Source organism: Octodon degus, unplaced genomic scaffold, assembly GCF_000260255.1.
Source record: "Octodon degus isolate 3935 unplaced genomic scaffold, OctDeg1.0 scaffold00015, whole genome shotgun sequence".
NCBI classification, from domain to species: domain Eukaryota; kingdom Metazoa; phylum Chordata; class Mammalia; order Rodentia; family Octodontidae; genus Octodon; species Octodon degus.
This window is the reverse complement of record NW_004524591.1, coordinates 1248359-1268860: the sequence shown is the minus strand read 5'-3', so window position 1 is coordinate 1268860 and position 20502 is coordinate 1248359. Positions and strand designations below refer to the sequence as shown.

At 40.3% G+C, this 20502-nt stretch overlaps 1 protein-coding gene across 1 annotated transcript in view; it reads left to right on the top strand.

Moving 5' to 3' along the window:
• Window positions 1–20502, top strand: part of Dock4 (dedicator of cytokinesis 4) — a 452226-nt gene that overhangs the window by 238206 nt on the left and 193518 nt on the right. Inside the window, exons 7-8 of the mRNA XM_023709867.1 lie at window positions 2890–2974; window positions 9633–9784. Coding sequence (XP_023565635.1) covers window positions 2890–2974; window positions 9633–9784 — 237 coding nt within the window. The remainder of the gene's footprint in view (window positions 1–2889; window positions 2975–9632; window positions 9785–20502) is intronic.

Sequence of the window (20502 nt, the reverse complement as noted above, 5' to 3'; positions counted from 1 at the left end):
GGGGGAGGCACTGCAGAGTGGTGGGGGGCGGCCCGCGGGGCTGGGAGAGGTTCGGGCCCACGCTGTGCCTGGGCTGGGACTCTTATATGTTCTTGATAGTAATCTTTTATCTAAGAATCAACTGGCAAACATTTTTGTCCCCATTATGAGTTGTCTCTTCACTGTGTTGGTAGTCTTACTTGCTATGCAAAAACTTTTTTCTTTAGGATTTGGAGGCAGATTTAGTTATGTCAGCAGGCACTGATTGAGATCATTCGCATAATATAAGGCACTGATCTCGGGTGGTCCAGATGTGCAAAAGCTTTTTAATAAGATGAGATCCCAGTTGTTGATTCTTTGTGACGGTTCATGTACAACTGCGGTTTATTCATTCAGTCTTTTCCTACACCAGTGTCTTCATGAATTCTATGTATTCTATCTTCCAGCAGATTTAATGTTTCTGTTTGTCTCAGTTACTTTTCTCTCATTGCTGGGACAAATACCAGACACTCAAAATGAAGGAGGGAAAGGTTTAGCTCACAGTCAGTGGAGGTTTCAATCCATACTAGGCTGGCTCCAAGGCAGAGCAGAACATGGCAGGCAGCAATCTTGCATGACAGCAGCAAAGAAAGAGAGAGCAAAAGGAGGAGTAGCAGCAACAAGGGCTACAGTGAGCAAGTCTGTGTGCCTTATCTTGCATTCAGGCTATCTGTGGGTAGGCTGGGTGTAGTGCTCACACCCATAATCCCAGCAGCATTTACACCTGTAATCCCAGTAGCACTCATACCCATAATCCCAGTGGATCATGGGTTAGTCACAAAGTCTAGAAGTCCACCCCATGACTGCAAGAGGCTTTGGGGGGACAACTAGACACAAACCTTAACACTGTTTTAATACTTAGATTTTTGATTTATCAAAAATTTAGTTTAGGGCATGGTGAAACATATGGGTCCAGTTTTAATCATCAGCATGTGCAGAGCCAGGAACTTTCGTAATACCTGGCCTGAAAGTTGAGGAAAGTACTGGAGTCCACACCTGCTCTAGACTCTGGTGCTGGCGTTTATTCTTCCTCATTCTTAGTGATGCACATCAGCTGCTCTTCACAGATCTTACTCTTCATGCCACATGAGTAATGTTGTCTGAATTCCCAAGATGAAATTCATAAAGGAGGAATTTCATTGGCAGCCAATAGCTGTTATTCCTGTTTGAAATATACATTTTATGTCAAAAATCAATGGCCAACCCTGTGGATGCATTTTACTGCAGGCAGGTGCCTACCTGCAGGCCAGTCTGGTGAGCAGTGAAAAGGGAACATGCCTTCTGCCCTCTGCCCTGCCTTTCTAAGATAGAATATGAGTAGGCCAGATTCAAATAGAAAGAGCTTTGGAAAGACAAACTGTGATCCCAATGTGGCTATGTGGTCTCTTTCCTTTGCTTTGTACTCTTTTATCAGCAACGTAGACCTGCCCTGCTGTGACACCTTATCATTCAGTGCAGTAGCTCTCTCTTGGGAGGGGACAGGAATGAAAACAGATCCTACCAGCATCCCTGGGGAGGCATAGCAGGGGAATGCGTGGATACTCAGGAGGGGGCATGGAGATTTTGCAAACAGATCATGGTGCTTGATATGATTTGAAATTTGAACTAAAGGAATGGATGCGTTTTTTTTCTTTTTTTAAATTTCTCAAATAGTAACATAATTTAGGAAAATGAAAGTATTTTGGTAACGGAAAGATAGTTCCTACTATCAAGAAGATAACAGTCTCCTCATTTTAAAAACAAGTATCTCACAGGGTGGCTTGGCTTGAAATAGGTGCTGAATTAATAAGTTTCATTTAATGAGATTTTGAGAAGGACATAAAATTTCAGGATTCTTTTTTTTAATACTAAAGTGAGAACCTGTGGGTCTGTAATTGGAAGCATAATGCCAGAAGGCTTCTCTCTCAGGGATGACCGGAAGGCATGTGGAACGTTATCCTTGGGGACTTAAACATGAGGCCTGGAATGCAGTAATTGAAGATAGTCAGGTAGACTATAAGGGCATTTTGGCCTTCGTCTGCAGGGCATTGGAAGAGTGTAGTGATGCCACTGGGGATGCCTATGGATAGTTAAGAACATGAAAAGTGGTATGTGGTTGGTATCAGTGTTGAACGGTAGGTAGCCTAAAGATGAGGTCATCAGAGGGCTACTGGCCAGAACAGGCTTCTAGTCACATTCCTCTCCTCAGACATCCTAAATCAGTTGCTATGTTTGGTTCCTGTGAGGTTGAATATAACCTTGGGACACTTCTTGTTACAGTAAGCTATGTGTCAGCCAACAATACTTACAAGAGATTAAGCCATTTTTGCAACCCAGACCTAGAACTGCCCTCCTCCAATTTCTGTTTTCTACTTTTACTGGGTTTCTTTTAATATCTGATTCTACAACTTGTCATGAAGGAGAACCTCTAACACAGGTAGCTAGAGATTTACATTGGATAGACTCTCACTGCCAGGTCGTATTCCAAAGAACAATATTCCCTCTTTCAACTCATTTCCAGAACTAAATTATTTCTAGATCTACTTCCTACCCGACTGTAGGATAGGGGCCTTCTCTGGTGATAGTTCGTACGTGCTGAAGACTCCCATCATACAGTGCCAAGGCCTGCTTGACAGGGACATTCATTCCAGCCAAAGTGTCAGTCAGTGCCCCCTGGATTTACCTATTGTTGGCATCTTTTGCTTCTCAAAGTATTCTCATTGTTCAGCCTGCTAACTTTTCTACACTAGCTATAGGAACAAGTTATACAAGGTAGAACTATGGGGGAGAGAAGTATGGTGGGTGATAGCTCTACTATCAAGGTGGAATTGTATATTCTGTATATTCCACAGAGGTAACTTTTCTCCCACACTTTTCCAATTTCTTTTCTAGACAACTAGGACTGGACCTGGTGCCTAGGAAAGAATATGCAATGGTGGATCCTGAAGACATCAGCATTACTGAGCTTTACCGATTGGTAGGTACAAGAAATACTGATTCATAGCTGCACCTCTAATTTTCTAGTTGTTGTGGCATTCTTACATGATTTTGTAAGAACAGGATGTTCCAGGTTAAATTAGAAAAGAAGAAAGAGAATTAGAAGCTGAGGTGACCGTGCTCCTGGTATAAACCAAGACACTTTCACTTTCAGGGTGCCATGATATTCTCCACTGGGCTGTTAAGTCCTGGACACTCAAGAGTAAATTTAGAGCTTTAAGATGTTTTGCAAATCTTTTTCTTTTTGCCTGGTTTAGTGAGATATGTACAGGCATCAAGTACCTGTGTTTTTTCAGGATAATTTTCTTACTAAGGATCTCTAGCCATTATTCACCATGTGTTAGTCCCTGTCACTTCCCCATTGTTGTTAGGACCTCATGCTGTGGAAAGTGTCTCCTCTGTCTTCAACTTCTACTCTTACCCATTGCTGGGCCCAAACTCTTCTTAAGTGCTAGCTACCATTGATAACGCCAAGATATTTGGTATTACCCATCACAGCATCACCTGTGACTTGAATTTTGCATTATTTTGGGGTTTTTTTTTTTTGGTTATCTATAGGGTTAAAGTCCAGTATTTTTTATGTGGTATCTACATTCTTGAGATTTGATCTAGACTACCTTGAATCCAGCCGTGTATTCTTAGATACTTACATGCAGTATATATGACTTCTTACCATTAACTAAGCTCTCTTCTCACTAAGTCAGAGAAGATGATGGTTTGGAAGGACATTACCTTAAGCATAACTTTATTGTGGTCTCTTTACTGTATCTTAGGCTAATGTTCCTGGGAAGAATGACTGTCAGAAATAGACTGTCATTTAGAAGATCTGCCTCTTCTGGGGCAGCATTGCAAGCATCTAGTATATAGCGAATAATGGAACATTCTTACCCAAAGCATTATCCCTGTCTGAAAAATATGGGCAAAATACATCCATAAGTCTGGCAGGGCTGTGCTGGATTTTGAGAAGCCAGATATAGTTTCTCAGTTACTCTTCTCTCGTTGCTGAGACAAATACCTGACACTGAAAATGAAGGAAGGAAGGGTTTATTTAGCTCAATTACTGGAGGTTTCAGTCCACACTCAGCTGGCTCCAAGGCAGAGTGCCACATGGCAGAGGGCAGGAGTTCACAGAGGAAGGCAGCAAAATAGCTAGAGCAAAAGCGAGAAGGAACAACAGCAGTGGCTACAGAGAGCAAGTCCGTCTCCCTCAAGTTGCGTTCAGGCTATCCAGGCCAGGCTAGGTGTAGCACTCACACCCATAATCCCAGCCTTGGATCATGAATTAATTAAGAACTGTAGAACTGCGCCTCAGTGACTGCATGAGGCTTTTAGGGGACAAATAGACACAAACCATAACACACAGTGAATATTTTTTCAGGTTATTTTAATAACCCAGATTGTCTATATGTATTTTATACTGTTAGGGGAGCATGTTCCATTTTTGTAGATGATTCCTTTATTGCACGTTGAACTTCCTGAGCACAGTGCTGCGTGCTGCATACTAAGCAGAGAGTCTGGCACCCCGCGAGAGGACAGCTAAAGGTGAATGGTGGGAGGAAAGGAGGAAGGAAGAGAACAGTAGTGTTCTGCGTTGTGGCCATCATGGAAGTCGTATAGCTCATCTGTCCGTCACACCCTCTGATATGACATCTCTGTAATTTATTTAACCCATTGAACATTATATTTCCTCATTTTTTAAAAAAAAAATTTGAATTTGAAGTTTCTTCAGTTGTCCTGTTTTCTTGTTTCCGGCCCTCTCCCTTTCTTTATTAAACTTCTTTAGTTTGCACTCTCACTCTCTTGCTCTATTATGAGCATGATAATCTTGTTTGACTTAATAAACAGAGCTTTCTGAGTTCATTCATGATATTAGAAAAGGACCGTGGATTGGCTCCCAACAGCTAGAGCAGGCTGTGCCGGCTCTGCTGTCTTGGACTTCACATTTAATTTCTCTGAGCCTCATTTTCTTCATCTTACTAAACAGGGAAATAAGCCTTTCCATGTTTATTATGATTACATAAGAAACATATGTAAAGTGCCTTCTGTTACAGCTGCAAAACATCTAAATATGCAGTCAGTTTTTATCCGTTCTCATCTTTATCTCACCTGTGTGAGAGAGACAATATAAGAATAATTACCATTGTATATGTTAAGTTTTAAATTTAAATTTGGGTGATTTTAGTGAAATAAATAATATATTGAAGCTTAAATATGACAGAAATTTGATTCTTAACATGCAAGTCTAGATGCTGGAAGTTCGGAGTTGCCTTGAGGGTGTGTGGTGTGAACAGGTGGGGAGGTTCTTCCCTCTCTGCTCTGCCCTGACCTTTCTGTTCTCTTACCTTTTCTGTTCCACCATCAAGGACACCTTAAAGTACCACACAGCTGCAAGAGTGGCAGCCATTGTGTCTGTGCTTCATTCACTCATAAGGACAGTTTCCAGTGGTTCATTCATTTACTTCAGGCAGCTTTCCTAGAAGTTCTGCACACTCACAGTTACATCTCACTGGCAGAACATAGGCTTCACTCCCAGGTTCACTGGAGATGTCACATGTTTAATAAGCCACTAATAATGTCTGGTGCAAATACATTTATTTTCTCCAGGTTGATTTTCTGTGTTCGTGTCAGTTAGCGTGGCATATGGGGTGACACATTGTTTTCACCTCCCCTAACACTGCCATTTATCCAGTGATGGCTGCTGGGAGTGCAGATGGCATTAAGACCCTAGGCTTTCATCTAGACTCTGATTTGCCATTGGTAGCAAAGAAAAGACTGGGTATTTTAGTGTTTTATAGCTCAGCTTCTAGTCCAAACATCATTTTTCAGATGAGGAAAATAAAACATGGTGATATTGCATGAAAACTTAACTTCTCCTCATGAGCAACTGCATTTTACTATTTCTAGTAAAGCCTCGAGGAAAACCCAGGGCTTAAAAACTTCAGAGGATAAGTTTTCTCTTGTAAGGCAGCTTCCTTTTTGAAGTTCCTGTTGTGTCCTGGCCTTGCGATAGTCCGATTCTCTCTAGTCCTGGTCTTTTTCCTGTGCAACATGACAGTGATGGCTGGCTGGATTTCACTGGGAGGACTTGGGAGTTATCACCAGTCTCTTCCTTTTGGCAGTTATTGTCACTTTTGGATCAGGGACTAAAATGCCCCGACAGAAGATGTTTCACTTCTTTCTTACCAGAGTTATATTTGAAACACAAGCATTTGCATCTTACTAACTTCATATTTCATAGAGAGAAAAAGAAAGACTTTGTTTAGGTATTTGCTAGCCTTGTTAGCAGGTCTTTCTCACCTAATTAGGCTCAGCTAAGCAGTCGAAGTGCTAACCCTTGTAGTGCTAACATATGTCCACTTAGAGAGTCTGGTGTAGTGCCAAAGGCCAGATCTCAATCCTGCAATAAATAAAGGGTGCTAATTAGCTGGATTTGCACCTGCAGAATATCTTTGGAGGAACCTTGTATGGTTTCATAATATCATGTTATGTCCTTGCTTTGCAATCCTCAGTGGGTTAGGGAGCAGGTTCTAAAATGGAAAACAGTAGTCATTTTACCCTCCCCTGAGGGTACATTTGACATTGTCCAGAGACATGTTTTGATTGTCACAACAGGGGTTGAGGTGGAGAGAGGCCAGATAGCTGCTAAACATCCTACAAAGCCCGAGGCAGCCTCACAATGAAGATGTGCAAATTGTTAGTAGTACTGAGATTGAGGGACTCTGGCACAGATAGTTCATCCACTAATGAATGCAGTATCTGAAGATCGAAACTTTAAGTCAGTGAAGTAAATAAATAAATAAATAAATAAATAAATAAATAAATCTTTGTTTCCTACCCAGAGATCTAGTTATACTGTAAGCCCATGTAGAGTAGTTAGTGGGTATATTTGTAACCATAAAATATTTTGATGATTTTTGCCTCTGTGTTATCACTACCAAATTTTCATTCTTAGAAGTGTGAACATGCCTAATTGTTATTGCAATAATGTTTTCATAGCGTTATTTTTAGCAGTTTCCCAAAGCAGTGAATTACCGAGAGATAAGCAAGTGATCATAACCTACATAACCCAAATCCATGTTAGGCCTGGAAGAATGATGAGTGGAGACAAAGGGGAAGATAGCATCGGCAGAGTGTGCCAGACACCAGGCCCATGCTTTTCAGTGCAAAGGGCAGAACCAGGCAAGCTCATTACTAGTATCAATACAAAGACCATCAGTTCTAAGGCAGTTACTTAAAAGATGTAACAATACATTTTTCACTTTGCTGTGATTTGCAGCTCTCTACATATGATCTTGATTAGGGATTCTCAACCCTCCATTGCGCATTAGAGTCACCAAGGGAGCTTTTACAACTACCACTGTCTGCACCCTTATCCCCTAGAAATTCTCATTTAATTGCTCTGGGATAGGACCTGGGCATAAGTATTTTTTAAAAGCTCTCTTGGTAACTGTAAAGTGCAACCAAGGTTGAGAACCACTGATCTCAGTATATTGGATTCTTTGCATGAGTAAGGGAACTCATTTTTTTGTTGGGTTCTTAAGTGAATGTCGTGATTGATGCTGAAACCTCGTGCTCTTGGAAGTAAGGGCAGACAGCTGCTCGAGGCCAGTTCTTTTCACGAGGTTGTTACCTCTTGCTCCAGCCCTGGCCTTTGGTGGACATTCATTTCTTCATATCGTGTGATATTCTTTTTCATATTCACATGTTGGGCATCTTAAGGAACTTAGAGAGTAATATATCAATTCTAGGGAGAAAATAAACTTCTTTGTTTAAAATAATAAACTTCTTTGTTTAAAAAAATAAAAAATGTAATTTTGTGAATGTGTGATGCTTTTTTACTGTAGTAAAAAGAACTTTTAAAACACAAAGTAAATCAGCCTCTTTAGAAAAAAAAGGCGGAATTATGACTTTTTTTCCCCTACAATTAGAATTTTTTTTTTCCAGGAACCTTTCTCTAATAATGTGACTAAAACATACCACAATGCCAACATCTACGTTTTAAAAATTGCACTTACTCTTCAGATTTACAGAACAATACCCAGTGTACCTGTTGAGTACGCAGTAATTAGAGATGCATTTAGTTGATTACATTCTGTTACACTTGCTTTTGAAGTAGCTCAAAATAAAAACTAAAAGCATGCAAATATTCTGATGATTTTAAGCTGTTGCACTCACAACTGTAAATTGTAAAGGTGGCATTTTGCCTTAGGAAGTTGGTCACTTATTGTTGAGCTCTGCTTAGAAACTGAAAGAGATAGCTAATAAAGAAATGGGGTTATATAAATTAACCCCAACAAAGGCTATGGCTCTGTTACATGAAGTTAAAATCCCTGACTTATTTTAATTGTCGAGTGGTTCAAGCATGACTTCGTTAGTAGTCGGCGACAGGAGAGTGGTAACCCTCAGCTTCCCAAGCACTTGCTCTATTAACACTTGTGTTGTTTTTCTTACTTTCTGAATCATTCTCCCAGAGTGTGGCCTCAGCTGGCTGGACCGTGAACTGTTAGTAACCAGGCTAAGGGTGAGAGTAATGAATAAAGCGCAAGAAAACTTTCTGACATGTTGACATTGCCCATGGTGTTTTTGTTGTATTTTATGAAAGTATCAAAAAGTATCCGTGTCTGAAGGATTAGGAGAGAACATCTTGGTCATTGCAAACAGTTTGGGGAAGTCATAATTCCTGCTCCTTTTGTTCTCAGCTGCAGTGTCACTTTTCCAGAAAGCCGTCTGTGACTGCCCAGATGGAAGTCAAAAGCCCTTTTTCAGACTCTCCCAATAATATAGATATTCTGTGTGTGTGTGTGTGTGTGTGTGTGTGTGTGTGTGTGTGTATTTCTCAAATGTCTGCTCCCCCTAGTAGATACCATGGGCTGTCTGCATATTCTTTCACCATTGCATTCCCAGTGCTTGGCATGCAGTAGACACTTAACAGATGGTGAGTTGAATAAGCATCTTTCTCTGTTATGCTAACGGTTGGCTCCATAGGTGATCCCTCTCCTTCAACCCAAGGGAGTTCTCATTCCTGGTTTCCTGCCCAAGTGTAGCCTCAGCTGGCTGCATTGAGGACAAGATGAGGGAGCTGGCCACAGATGCCTATTTCTATGGAGTCTGTCTCTCATCTGCCACAACAGATGAGATACATTTTCTTGCCTTAGCAACAAAATATCATTTGTTACAGCCTATCTCAAAAACTTTGACAATTTTGCAATTTAGTGTAATTTTCAAAAGAACTTTTAATTATGGGAAATAAGAAGTCGTAGCTACATTGTTCAGCTACCATCAGTGGAACAATCAGTAAAATATCATCTTTTTACAAAGATGTCTAATTTATTCTCACCCTGGGAATTGACAGAATCATTTGAACTTCCTATTTCCTAAATCTACTTCATGAGTTGATAGCATTTTATCCTTAGTAATTTTAAAAAGTCTTAAGCATTTCTTGGTGATCTACAAACTTCATTTGTTTCTTATTAGAGATGTTAGAAGAAAAATTGAAATTTGGATACCAAATCTACAGTTAAAAAAATTTTAGTGGAGAACCTCATGCTCACACCATAGCTACCTCGTTTGGTTGGATGCCATTGTTTTCTTCAATCCATACTGATTGTGTTTTTGCTTGGGCTGGGGGTGTCGTGCAGATGGAACACCGACATCGGAAGAAGGACACCCCAGTGCAGGCCAGCAGCCACCACCTCTTCGTCCAGATGAAGAGTCTCATGTGTTCCAACCTGGGAGAGGAGCTGGAGGTCATCTTCTCACTCTTTGACAGTAAAGAGAACAGGCCAATCAGGTGAGCGCCTGCACCTGGATGGAGGCATTGCGTTGCTAGAAGGTGGATATTTGTGATTGAAGCACTTGACGGTCCATGGTCTCACTCACGTTTATGTCATTAGACTCCATCTCATTTGTAGAAGTCGTAAGAGTTTCTAAACTGCCTGCCTTTGAATGTTAGATAGGCTGATGTATGCAGAGGGTTTTGAAAAGGGCTCTAGGATTGTAATAATCAATATTAGATGAAAGTATAGTGTTGGTATTAAGTCCGCTCTTCATGTTATTTGTATTGATACTGCACAGAAGACATAGATTCTCCACTCTCTGGTTGGTGTGCCTCTTACGTCCAGTGCTTTGTGTCTTTCTGTTTTTCAGTAAGTAATTACATTATTCCTAACTGGTGAGGATCAGCAAGTAGCTAAATGCTTAAAAACCTTCCCATTAAAGGTTCAGAAGTGTGAAAGGGTGGAAATTTTTCACGTATTTCCTTTTCTTTTTTAATTCTATGAGTTTCTACCTGTTATAGTTTTCCCTTGGTAAGTCTTTCATTTTACTTTTAACTTTTTTTCTTTCCATACTGGGGTTAGGTAGGAAAGTACTCTACTACTAAGCTACACCCCCAGGCCCTGTTTTAATTTTAGGAAAAAACTAAACAGTGAACTTAGTTATTGTTTAACTCAGCTCATGTTAAAACTTTTTAATTTGAAAAAAATATTTATCTTAAAGTGGAGCACAAAGTATGTCATCTTAATTAAAAATATATTTTAGGGGCTGGTGAGATGGCTCAGTGGTCTAAAGCACCTACTGAGAACAAGCTTAGCAAAGCAGAGGGACCGCGGTTCAATCCCCCAGCACCACATGCCAGCCAGCCCCGTCCCCTGGTGGGCTGAGCTGGCCACACACACACACACACATAAACAAATAAATAAATAAAATTTAAAAAAAAACCTTAAAAAAATATATATATATATTTTAGTTGAGAAGCAAAATTGAATCACTGAAATCACCCTTAATGACCCAACTGTACCATGGTTTTTAGAAAATAGATACTTAATAAAATACATATTAACAATTTTTAAGTTTCTGAATCATATGTTGTTTCAGAAACAAAATAACTTCAGAGTATTGCTCTCCTGAGAACATTGCTTTCTTTTTCCTTTTTCTTTTGCCAGGGAAGTGCTTATTCCACTGAGCCATCTCCCTGGCCCCATTTTTCTATGAAATATAGACATTTTCTTTTCAATGAATGCATTAATGACCATAAAGTATTTGGTGAATTATGTGTTCATCGCTGCTGCAAGTGTACTTTTTAATTTCTACACAATGACCTGTGCCAGTTGAATTTAGGAGGCAATGTTTTTTGCACAGTAAATAGAATATTTCTGAGGTGTGGGAATAACAGTGGTAATCCCATTCAGATCTGTATGACACACTGGAGGAAATGAGTCAGTGTTTCAAATGACCTTTCCCCCTTCACAAATCAGCACCGTTTGAAAGGGAGATTAAAGGTTAGGAAACTGACCCAAGATATAGCTTAGCACTTTAGAAATGTGAAAGATGATTTAGGGATAACACCTGCTTATCTGTTGAAGTGTTTGTGGCATACGGATAGTTTAACAAGCCTTTGTAACATTTAATATATAATGTATGTTTTCTTTAATATATCTAACCCACTGTATCTTGCTTGTTACTGTCGAAGTCTTTGAGAAATGCGAATTTCCTTTGGCCACCATGTTTTTAATTGCATTAACATAAAATTGTATGGGTTTATGATTAATATTGGCTTTCTGAATTTTATCTTGTTAAAAACATTTTCAAGTTATCTAAAAAGGCCCTTTTAGGCATTGATCTCTATAGAGTTCCTTTGTTTTATTCCTTCTTACTTTGTCAAAGTAGAAAAATAATCTAGGTGCAGGATCCCCCCAGATAATGTCTTTATATATGAAGTACCCAAAGTTAAGCTAGGAGCTGGGCATTTTCTGTTCTGCAGTGTGGTTAGGCTGCTGTGCTTCCTTCCTGCCTCTCCCTTCATCCACCCCTCTAATGCCCCACCCACTCCCTGGTGGCCCTGGGAGCAGTCCAGCCTGAAGGCCTCCTCCAGCCTCTGCTCCCTGCTCTGTAGTTCTTGCCTATCCAACTCACAGTCACTCTAAACATGTCTGGCAGAAGAAGTAGAAAGCACAGTGTGTGCTCCTCAGGTGTTCGGAGGCATCTCAGCATTCACTGTTGGCCTTGCTGAAGGCTCGGGCCATATAGCATTTGTTCTTTTGGGGAGTGTTCAAAACCTTGGGCAGAGCAGGTCAGGCTCACACTGCAGCCGCGTGGGGCAGTGTCGCTAGTCAAAAGGTTACAGGATGCGGAGATGGCGGGGATCTTTGTTTATCTTTTGTCCCATGTTTGTAGTATATTATGATGACATTTATTGTGGGGGATTTTGTACTTGTACGTAGCACATCCTAATTCTTTTTCGCACTTTCTCCCAAGCCTCCTTTGCCATTTGCACAAGCTCTATGTCCAGTTTTTCTTTCAACACCTCCCACCCTCTGAAAACATTTTCTGGACTTTGTATTGTCTTTATTTTGCTTTCCATTTATATTTTGCATTTCTCATATGAGAGAAACGATGTGAAATTGAAACTTGTGTCTGAACCACATACCACTATGATCTTGAGGTAAAATGCAGGGATCTTAAGTGTGAAAAGGCCCTTTAAAGACTTCTCCAAATACAACTTCTCTAACTGCAGTGGAACACCCATCTCTGACAAAACAAAATGAAAAAGGGGGATGTGTTGGGAGCCACAAAGCTAGGAAATCGATCACATATGTATAGTTGGGACTTGGCCCAATGCCTAAAGCAAAGGAGCTACCTCACTCCTGAGATGAATATCCTGTCTGGTTAAGGTTTGCTCTCAGTTGCTAGGCAACCTAGTGTCATACAAGTGTAAATAAAGGACCATTTTGTTGTGAAAGAAAAAAAATATATAGATATATATGTATACACAAGAGAGTTAGGATAGATATACAGCTACTTTCTCTTAGTTCATTGAGAATAAAAGTTTGTACTAATATTGTTTAAAGAAAAAAAAAAAGATTGGCCTTGATTTTTACCTGTGGAGTTGATCTAACACAGGCCCCTGTAGTACTTACCTCTGTCTTTTCCTTCCTCATGGAACTGCTACCAATTCTTGCTTTCTTCCTTCTACCTGGTACAATTGATGCATGTCTCCCTCTTTTTTGAGACGAGGTCTTGCTATGTAGCTGAGACTGATCTTGATCTCACTATGCAGTCCAAGCTGGCTTTGACCTCATGTCAGTCCTTCTGCCTCAGCCTCCCAAGTGCTGGGATTTCATACAGGCCTGCGCCTCCCACTTCCAGCTCATAGTAATAAAAGTAAATGGCTATAAATGATGTAGTTGAAAGCAGGCTTCTGTTGTTGTAACTATAATTTATATGATACAAAATACAATATAAATATGATCTTATGTCAGTGCCCTGACCATAGTGGTAGGAAGTTACCTTGTCCCGGTGCAGGCGGAGGGACAAATGTGGAGGGCCTGTGGAGGAAGGCAGAGGAAAGGAAGATATTTATTCTCACCAGACAGATAACTAATTATGGGGGAAAAAAAACCCAAAAAACAAACAGAAACTCCTGTGAGAAGTAGGCAGCCAGCCCTTGGGGAACACTGACCTTCTGAATTCCAAGGACTTTAAGTACTTAGATGAGAACCAAGGTCCAGACAGGTTAGATCACAGGTCTAATCTTATATGAGCATGAAAGGCAAAACAGAGCTACCAGCGCTGACGTCTGGCCGCAAAGCCTGCTGTCTTCACCCCAACTCTGTAGGTCTCATCACAGTTACTCTCTAAGTGCCTCGATGTTTGTCGGAAAATTTTCATACTTGAACAAGATTTTATTGAACAAAGTGAAACTTTAAAGGCTGCTAGTGTGAACAAGAAATGATCACAAATTACTGACTGATAATACTGAAATTGGTAAGAGGCCTCAAAAATATAGTCATCCATGTTATAGAAATTGGTATTTGAAATCAAGTACTTTAAGCAGAGCTGCATCTGCTCTTACTGTAGGCCAGTGATCAGAAGTCTTAGATTTCGTATTTAGATTTAGCAAGTGTTAACAGAAAAAGGAACCATTATGTGAAAATACCTACCTTCTAGCTCGCTCTGTAAAACTGGGGAGCACATAGAATCTCCTCAGTATCAGGATACATTTTCCAGAAAATAAACATCTTTTTTTAAAAAAGGACAAAAAAAAAAATCATTGAAGCTTGGCTGTATTTAGAAATCTTAATTTTCTCTGAAATTGATTATTGAATCTGCCAGAATATTAGGCCCCCACTGCGTGTTATGGACCCCTGTGGTAGGAAGTGGCAGGACAGATCCAGGCACATCTGACAGCATCCCTGCAGTGTATAGTACTATGTGCCGTGCTGGCCCTAGAACCCAGAGCATGCTGTGCCAGCCCCAAAACTGGGCATGGTGGTGCAGGCCTGTAATCCCAGTGCTGGGGAGCCTGAGATAGGAGGATCACTACAAGTCTGAGCTGCATAGTAAGACCTTGTACCTAATAAATACATAAAAATATATTTAAAAATAACTTATTTAGCTCTTCTAACTGCCTTATGAAGTACAAATTGCAAATATTCCTATTCTAATAGATAGGGAAAACAAGGCACATAGATGAATACCTTGCCCCATGTAGTATAGCTGGTATGTGGTGGGGAGCTGGTATTTTAACAAGGCAGTCTATTGAAGAATCAGTATTCTCAGTTACTACCTTACATTTATTCTTATTGTCTCTAATGTTGGTAATATGCTATGTTATTCCCCAACCAAGTTTTAATCACCAGTGGATAGTAAAGGAACTGTGTAGGGTTTCTTCTCTTAAGAGGCTTGACTAGGAGAGATTTGAACTCATTAAGATCACAGGAAGGATCCAGTATTGAAGAGGAGGCCACACCCAGAGAGAAGGAAATCACTAGTGATCGCAGGTCCCTTAGGAGAGGAGGGTCTAGATTTGAACTCACAGATGGGGAGATTGGCCATGGGCTGTAGGAAGGAAGAAAGGAAAGAGTGTGAATGTGGACTAACTGGGCAAGAGGAGTGGGAATAGGGATTCTCAGTATATTAAGAAAGCAAAATACTTTGTATGTTAGAGTTCTCTTTTAGCTTACATTTAAAACTACCTCTTGTACTCCATGGTAATAGAAATAGTCATGGTGTTTGTATTTTCCACAGGCTCCAGGCTCTTAATGTGTAGACCAATACGTATTTCTTCTTCACAGGTGTCAGTTAATCTTGAACAGACTGTAAATTATATGGGCCAGTGCAAATGACATAGTTCGGTGGTTGACTTCCTCCATTATAAGTTTCATTACTTTGTTTATGGGTGTATTCTAGGGCTTCATTAATTAAGGTTGTAAATTTGTCTTGGGACTAATTCATTACTTTATTTCATTCTCATCAAAAACGTGTTTAACAGGACTTGAGTGCCACATTTGGTACTCAGCTTACCACAGGGCTGTTGAAGCGTGCAAGCTGCTGGCAGGGGCTTGTATTTGAGAAATCAGCAGCAGGATAGTGCCTCTGGAACAGTTGTATCCTGGTCATTAAATACAGATGAAGTTTACTTTCTGCTGGTAGCTTCTTCATACTTTCTGGAAGTTGGAATTTTTCTCCCGCTGCCATCATACGGTTAAACCTTCATTTTCCTTGAAATGCTTCATTTCCATATAAACTTCGCAGTGCCTACAAGGACCTTTTCTTAAGTACATCATTCTGATTATATTTTGTGAGGCACGGACTTTTTTAAAATATGGATTCATATTGAACTATTTATGTGAATTTCTTTCCATCCAAGAAACAAGTATCTTCCTGTGGTTTTATATACTTTATAGTGTCTAAGTGGAAGTTAAATGACCTGGGTTAAAATCCTGACCATACTGTTTAGTAGCTCTTTCGGCTTGGCATGGTAATTCCTATCTTTTCTGACAGTTCATTCATCTGTTAAGAGGGATAATAATAGTACATTCCCTGTGGAATTACTTGAGCATTAACTTCTTAGTGTAATGGTTGATATCTAGTAATTGGTAAGCAATTCTCAGCTATTGTGAGGAGGATTTTAATATAAAAGACCAGAAGAAGGATACTTCGACATGACTAGGAATATGTGGTAATTGCTCTTGAATGCTTATGAAATCATATTTCCAGAGCACTGTGGGGGTTTTTTTAGGTGCATGACATTACAGTTGTATAAAATTTAGAGAGGCCTACTAGTTAACAGGTAAAATGGAATTACAGATAGAATTTGCTTTAAAGTACTTCGTCAGTAGTGACAGAGAAGAAATGTAGCAAATTTGATGGCTGTTGATTCCCTGTGACAAGTTTTTGGTTCTTGGTTTAACTTCTACCATGTAGTACACACAGTTAGCAAATAATTTGCTTAACATAATTTAACATTTTCTATATGTGGACAACAAAACAAAGAAGGCAGGCTCTCCCCCAACCCCCACCACCCCCATTTTTAAAAGTAAGATTAGATTATTGGTTTGGTCTACTTACTAGCCCTAGAGATGGCCTGGATATTATTCTACCTAGAACAACATACCTGGGTTCACATAAGTTGAAAATAGTATCTTTGGTAATAGATTTGACAAATGCAAGAAGAATGTTTTCCTAATGATCAATAAAGATACTGTGAGCAAAGATTCTTTATATTTTAAGCAAAATTCTGTGTCTATGTAGCAATCTTCTTGGGAACCATAAATCCTCACCTTCCCCCAGATGAGATGAGGAAATTCCAGTTGTAAGAATGTACATGCACTCTGACTGTTTACTTGTTCCTTTCCTCACTCATTTCCCACCCATGAGAGTAACTGTTGTGTCCCCAACTGAGATCCAGAGTTCAGTCATCCAGCAAACAGCCGAGCAATCCAAGCCCCAAGTGAAGGCATTTACTGTGAATAGTGGAAGGGCGTTTATTTGGTCTGGGGGGGAGATAGCAGAAGTGAGATGGGTATCATACCTGGTGGCGGAGCAGAAGAAACTTGGGTTTATGGCCTCAGTATTTTGTGAGTAGAATGCAACACAGAGTCAGCTATTGCCGGACGGTGAAAAAGAGAACTAAAATGAGTTGCAGGTGGAGAGTGCGCAAACTGAGCAAGCATGTGATGGGGACCCAGCAATCACTACTGAGTGTGTACCAGAGAAACTGAGGTTGGCATGGCAAAGAACCACCTGCATGCCCATGTTCATTGCAACACTGTTCACAAAAGCCAAGAAATGTTAACCTACGTGTCTACCAGCATGTGGACAGGTAAAGAAAATGGGACCGTATACACAATGGAATGCTACTCAGCCTATGTAAAGAAGGTCTTGTCACTTACCACCACCTGAGTGAAAGTGAAGGACATTATAAATGAGCTAAGCCAAGACTGGGTGTGGTGGCACGCTCCTGCAATGCCAGCATGTGGGAAGCTGAAAACAGGAGGATCACTAGGAGTCTGATCTAGGTAGTGAGACTCTGTAGACCCTGTACTAAATACATTTAAAAAAAAAAAAAAAAAAAAGAATGCACAAATGAGCTAAGCCAAACTCAGAAAGTTAGACATCACAGGATCTCACCTAAATGTGAAATTATAAAGATGTTGAACTCAAAAAGTAGAGAATGGCATAATGTTTACCATAGGACTGGGAAGGGAGAGTAGAGAGATGTTGGTCAAATGACAGAACTTGTTGGATACAAGTAAGTTCAAGAGATGTATTATATAACAAGGTGATTGTAACTAAAAACAATGTATATTATTCTAAAAATAGCTGAGAGGAGGGCATGGTGGCGTACATCTGTAACCCCAGCACTCATAATTCTTGTGAATTTGAGACCAGCGTGGGCAACAAAGGCCAGCCTAAACTGTGTAACAGAGATCCTGTATCAAAAAGACCAAAAAAGAAAAGAAAAGAAATGGCTAAGAGAATATTTTAAGTGTTCTCACTACATACACGTGCACTCAGTGCACACATAGAGATAAGAACATGGCTTGATTCAGTTAGTCCGTGATGTGCTGCATCTGTTTCTCAAAGCATCATATTGTGTAAGTATATATAATCTCATTTTTCAATTCAAGGTAAACAGTTGAAAAATAAATTTGTTTTAAAAAGCAGGTTACTGATGAGGCCAGAAGGCATGAGGGCTCACCACCAAGTGACTGCTAACGTTGGAAGTGAATCCTGGTTCCCAGGTTAGCTTTTGCCAGGAGAGTTCCAAAAATAATAGTCAAAAGCAGGAGATGGGGTTGCAAAAAAATAAAATAAAAAAATTAGAAAAGTGCGGTCCTGTGTCATGGTGAGGAGAAATCGCGTTCACAGCTTCCTCTAGTTCTCTTCAAGGCTGGCAGGATTGAAGAGCTTTTTCATTTTGCAAGAAAATGAAAGAACTTGACCTTCTTTTGAAAAGACTCAGTTCTGGGGAAAATATTGAAGAATTTATGGAAGGGAGCTGTCAGAGAGAATAATTAGTTGGCGCAGGCTAAGAATAGATGCTAATATTTTTGTGTGTGTATGTTGTACACATAACACAGTTAAGAGCGCAGATACAGTGTTTAATTCTCTGTGCACTGTGCTGGTACTTCTCATTTCATGCATCATTTACAGCTTACCACAGCATGATCACACAGATCAGCATCTATATTTTTACATAAAATGAGGAACATTTATTGTTATGAATGCCGAAGGATTATGGGCATTGATGTCATTTTGTAGCCATGTTATAAAACTAACTTACAAGTTGTCAGCTGTCCAGAGCAAAGTAGCAGCACTGTTGGCTAAAGTTCTGCCGATCAGACATGCCAGAAGCACAACCCTGAAAACAAAAATAGATGGAGAGGGCCTTCAGAGACACTCCTTGAATTGTGGCAGCATTGGCCACCGCACACAGCCCAGCACGCTTCCTGCTGTGTCTAGACATGCTGGCACAGATTGCCCTGCGAGTGTCTGCCTGTCCGTGACCCACAGCAACCTTCCCCTGGGCCTCTTGTTGAAAGGCTCTACTGACCCTCACCTTCCCTCCTCTCTATCGTTTCATTTTCCCACAGGGGCACAAAAATTGGAGTCATTGTCACTTCAGAGTGAATCAGATTTGTGGTTTAATCCCCCTTTGGTCACACTCCTGTGTCACATAAAAAACAACAACAACAACATGTAATTGCCTTAGAGCTATGGTGATGTCTTTATATTGGGAGAGATGCTATCAAAATAAGCTAGGAGGAAGATCTCAGCAAAGAAGCCAAGATTTATTCACATTGAGAACACCCAAGGTAGCACTGACTACCCTTTTTCTCTGAGGCATCTTAAATACCATTCAATTCCAAATATTTTTGAAATTACCACTTGCAGTGTTATAGTAATACGTGACTAGAAATTGAGAGTTGCAAAAAACTAAAAGCCTACAGAGTAGGTAGCCTTGCCTTGACTTTCTAGTTCCTGTTAGCTCTTAGCACTTACTTGGGTGACTGGTCATTAGTCAAGTATTTTAGAAAGTGACCAGAAAACCTTTTGGTGCATGTTCCTATATTTTAAAAGATAACAGATTGATGTTTGCTATTCATGGGTTTTTTTTTGTTTGTTTGTTTGTTTTTCCTGCTAGAATTCTGGTCACCTCTGTCTTTCTTTAGCCTGTGATTGCTGCCTGTAGGGAATTCAGAATAATTTAGTTTTGTATGTTCTCTGCAGGAAAAGCTATCATCACACATAGCAACCACCTTCCCAAGACTTCTTTGGTATTCAGTGCCATTTATGCTGTAGGATGATTCAACATTGACAAAGGAATTATTAATGCTGTGGCTGTACCCTCTCATCATCTTTATGTTCTCAGCACCTTGCAGAGTGCTTGATACAGGGTGGGGGATGCTGCCTTTAAAGGAAGTGTTCACGCTGTTGAGGGGGAGCATTAAGAGATCACACCATTAGTGTCTTAATCTTAGCTATCATCCTTCCACTCCAGGGGGGATGTGCTTCTTAATGAGGGAGGGAACTCAAGGTGTTGAGTGTGTCAGAAACGTTTATGGAGTCATTTCATGTTTCGTGCTGTGAATCAGAACTGCTCTCACACCTGTCTCTTGGGAACCATCATTTGCAAACACTGTCATGCTAAGAGGGGAAAAGTACATAAAACTTGCCAGGTACACGTATACATCCTCCACTAAGTATTTCCACTTGGAGATTTTGGATTACAAGTAAAACATCCTGCACCTCCTTTTCCCTTCAGTTATGCATCATAAATTTCACACATTCCTGTAGGATGACTGCAGTTCGTTTGGGGTCACTCTATCATTAAGTCATTGCTGCTCTCAGCCTCCTGCAGCTTCACAGCCTTCTGAGGGAGATGTCACCCAGTAAAGGAGGAAAAGCATTCATTCCCAGACATCTGCCTATGTTGAAATTTAGAGGAATGTTGGTTTTTTGTTTGTTTTTTTTGTATTTAGTGCAGGGTCTATATAGGGACTCACTACACAGGTCCAACGTGAAGTGATCCACCTTTTTTCAGCTTCCCAAGCTCTGAGATTACAGGCATCTACCACTATGCTCAGTCTCTTTCCCAATCTCAGCACACCCCGGGGGCAGGGTCAGCACGGCAGGCTGGGGATTGAACCCAGGTCACTGTGTGTGCCTAACCAGGTACTTTAATCCGCTGAGCTATCTGGCCGGGCCCCTGTAAAGGAATAA